Source organism: Cicer arietinum, chromosome 6, assembly GCF_000331145.2.
Source record: "Cicer arietinum cultivar CDC Frontier isolate Library 1 chromosome 6, Cicar.CDCFrontier_v2.0, whole genome shotgun sequence".
Taxonomy (NCBI): domain Eukaryota; kingdom Viridiplantae; phylum Streptophyta; class Magnoliopsida; order Fabales; family Fabaceae; genus Cicer; species Cicer arietinum.
Genome location: NC_021165.2, coordinates 3,151,836 through 3,153,022, shown reverse-complemented (window position 1 = coordinate 3,153,022; position 1,187 = coordinate 3,151,836). Strand labels below are relative to the sequence as shown.

Sequence of the window (1,187 nt, the reverse complement as noted above, 5' to 3'; positions counted from 1 at the left end):
TCATATATAAAAATAATCACTTTCTTTATTTGATACATTTTATTCATATCTAAAAATAATCACTTTCTTTATTTGATACATCCTAGTATTTCAAATTAAAATATTTTGCTATATCTTGCTTAGCTTATGTTAAGCATGTACTTAATTTCCTTCGTTAAAGTAAAGATCAATAGCAATTACAAAAAATCACTACAATATTTAAAAGATATTAATATTTTTAAAATATCAGTTCAATTAAATATTTTTTAAATATCAGTTAAACTAAATAACCATAAAAAATATGATATAACATTATATTTTTTATTAAAAAAATATTAATCACTATAACATTTTAACAAAGTTACTATTGCATATTCTAAATATATATTTTTTTTTTTAATTTCCTAGTCTGTTAGCCTTGATACAACACAAAACATGATATTTCATGGAGCTCGTGCAAAAATAGGTGGATATAGTTTGTCAATTAAAAGAGGTCAATATAGCATATCTTCTGTTTGGGTTCAAAATGGTCCACCAACACAACTTAATAGCATACAAGCAAGGAACATGAGTGAGTAACTTTTCGTTTTGTTTATGTCAAATTATATCTTTATTTCAATTTCATGGTGACATAATTTTCACTATATAATTGCTCTTTTTAACCGACTATGCATGATTTTGTTTTTTTGTCTACATTACTCTCTATTAATATACTATTTGTACATGTTTATTGATATACAAGTTTCATCCAAGCATATATGGAGACAGTCAACTACGACTAATTGGTCTTGGACGGTAATGCATATGAATTTAATACATTAGACAATTTAAAATATATATTATGGTTTTGCTCAAGCTCAAATTGATACAAACATGCAGGCTGATGGTCACCTTAAAACCGGATGTTACACTCATGCTTGTCCAGGTTTCGTACAAGTTAATCCAAACAAAAAATTTGCTCTTGGAGCTGTCCAATCACCTGTCAGTTCCATTGGGTCACAGGACAAATGGCTTCTTAATGTCAAAATTAAACAGGTACTTTTGTACTTTTGATTATGAATGTATTCACATGTTACACACATCCACATATAAACTAACAATGTATATAAAGATTATTATCTTTTGATATAATAAAATTATACTTAGATAAATAATATTATATTTAAGTAGTTACTATTGATATTTCTATTTAGTAATTTTAAGAAGTG

At 25.7% G+C, this 1,187-nt stretch overlaps 1 protein-coding gene across 1 annotated transcript; it reads left to right on the top strand.

Moving 5' to 3' along the window:
- The first annotated feature begins 414 nt into the window (after positions 1–414).
- LOC140920934 (protein neprosin-like) lies at positions 415–1,032 on the top strand. Its single transcript, XM_073370303.1, has 3 exons — positions 415–550; positions 722–774; positions 859–1,032. The coding sequence occupies exons 1-3, from the start codon at positions 415–417 to the stop codon at positions 1,030–1,032; spliced, it is 363 nt and encodes a 120-aa protein (XP_073226404.1).
- Positions 1,033–1,187: the final 155 nt, after the last annotated feature.

Coding starts and splice junctions, on each gene's coding strand:
- LOC140920934 (XM_073370303.1), top strand. CDS start 415: ATGATATTTCATGGAGCTCGTGCAAAAATAGGTGGATATAGTTTGTCA. Junction 551..721: donor CATACAAGCAAGGAACATGA/GTGAGTAACTTT, acceptor TTGATATACAAG/TTTCATCCAAGCATATATGG. Junction 775..858: donor CGACTAATTGGTCTTGGACG/GTAATGCATATG, acceptor ACAAACATGCAG/GCTGATGGTCACCTTAAAAC.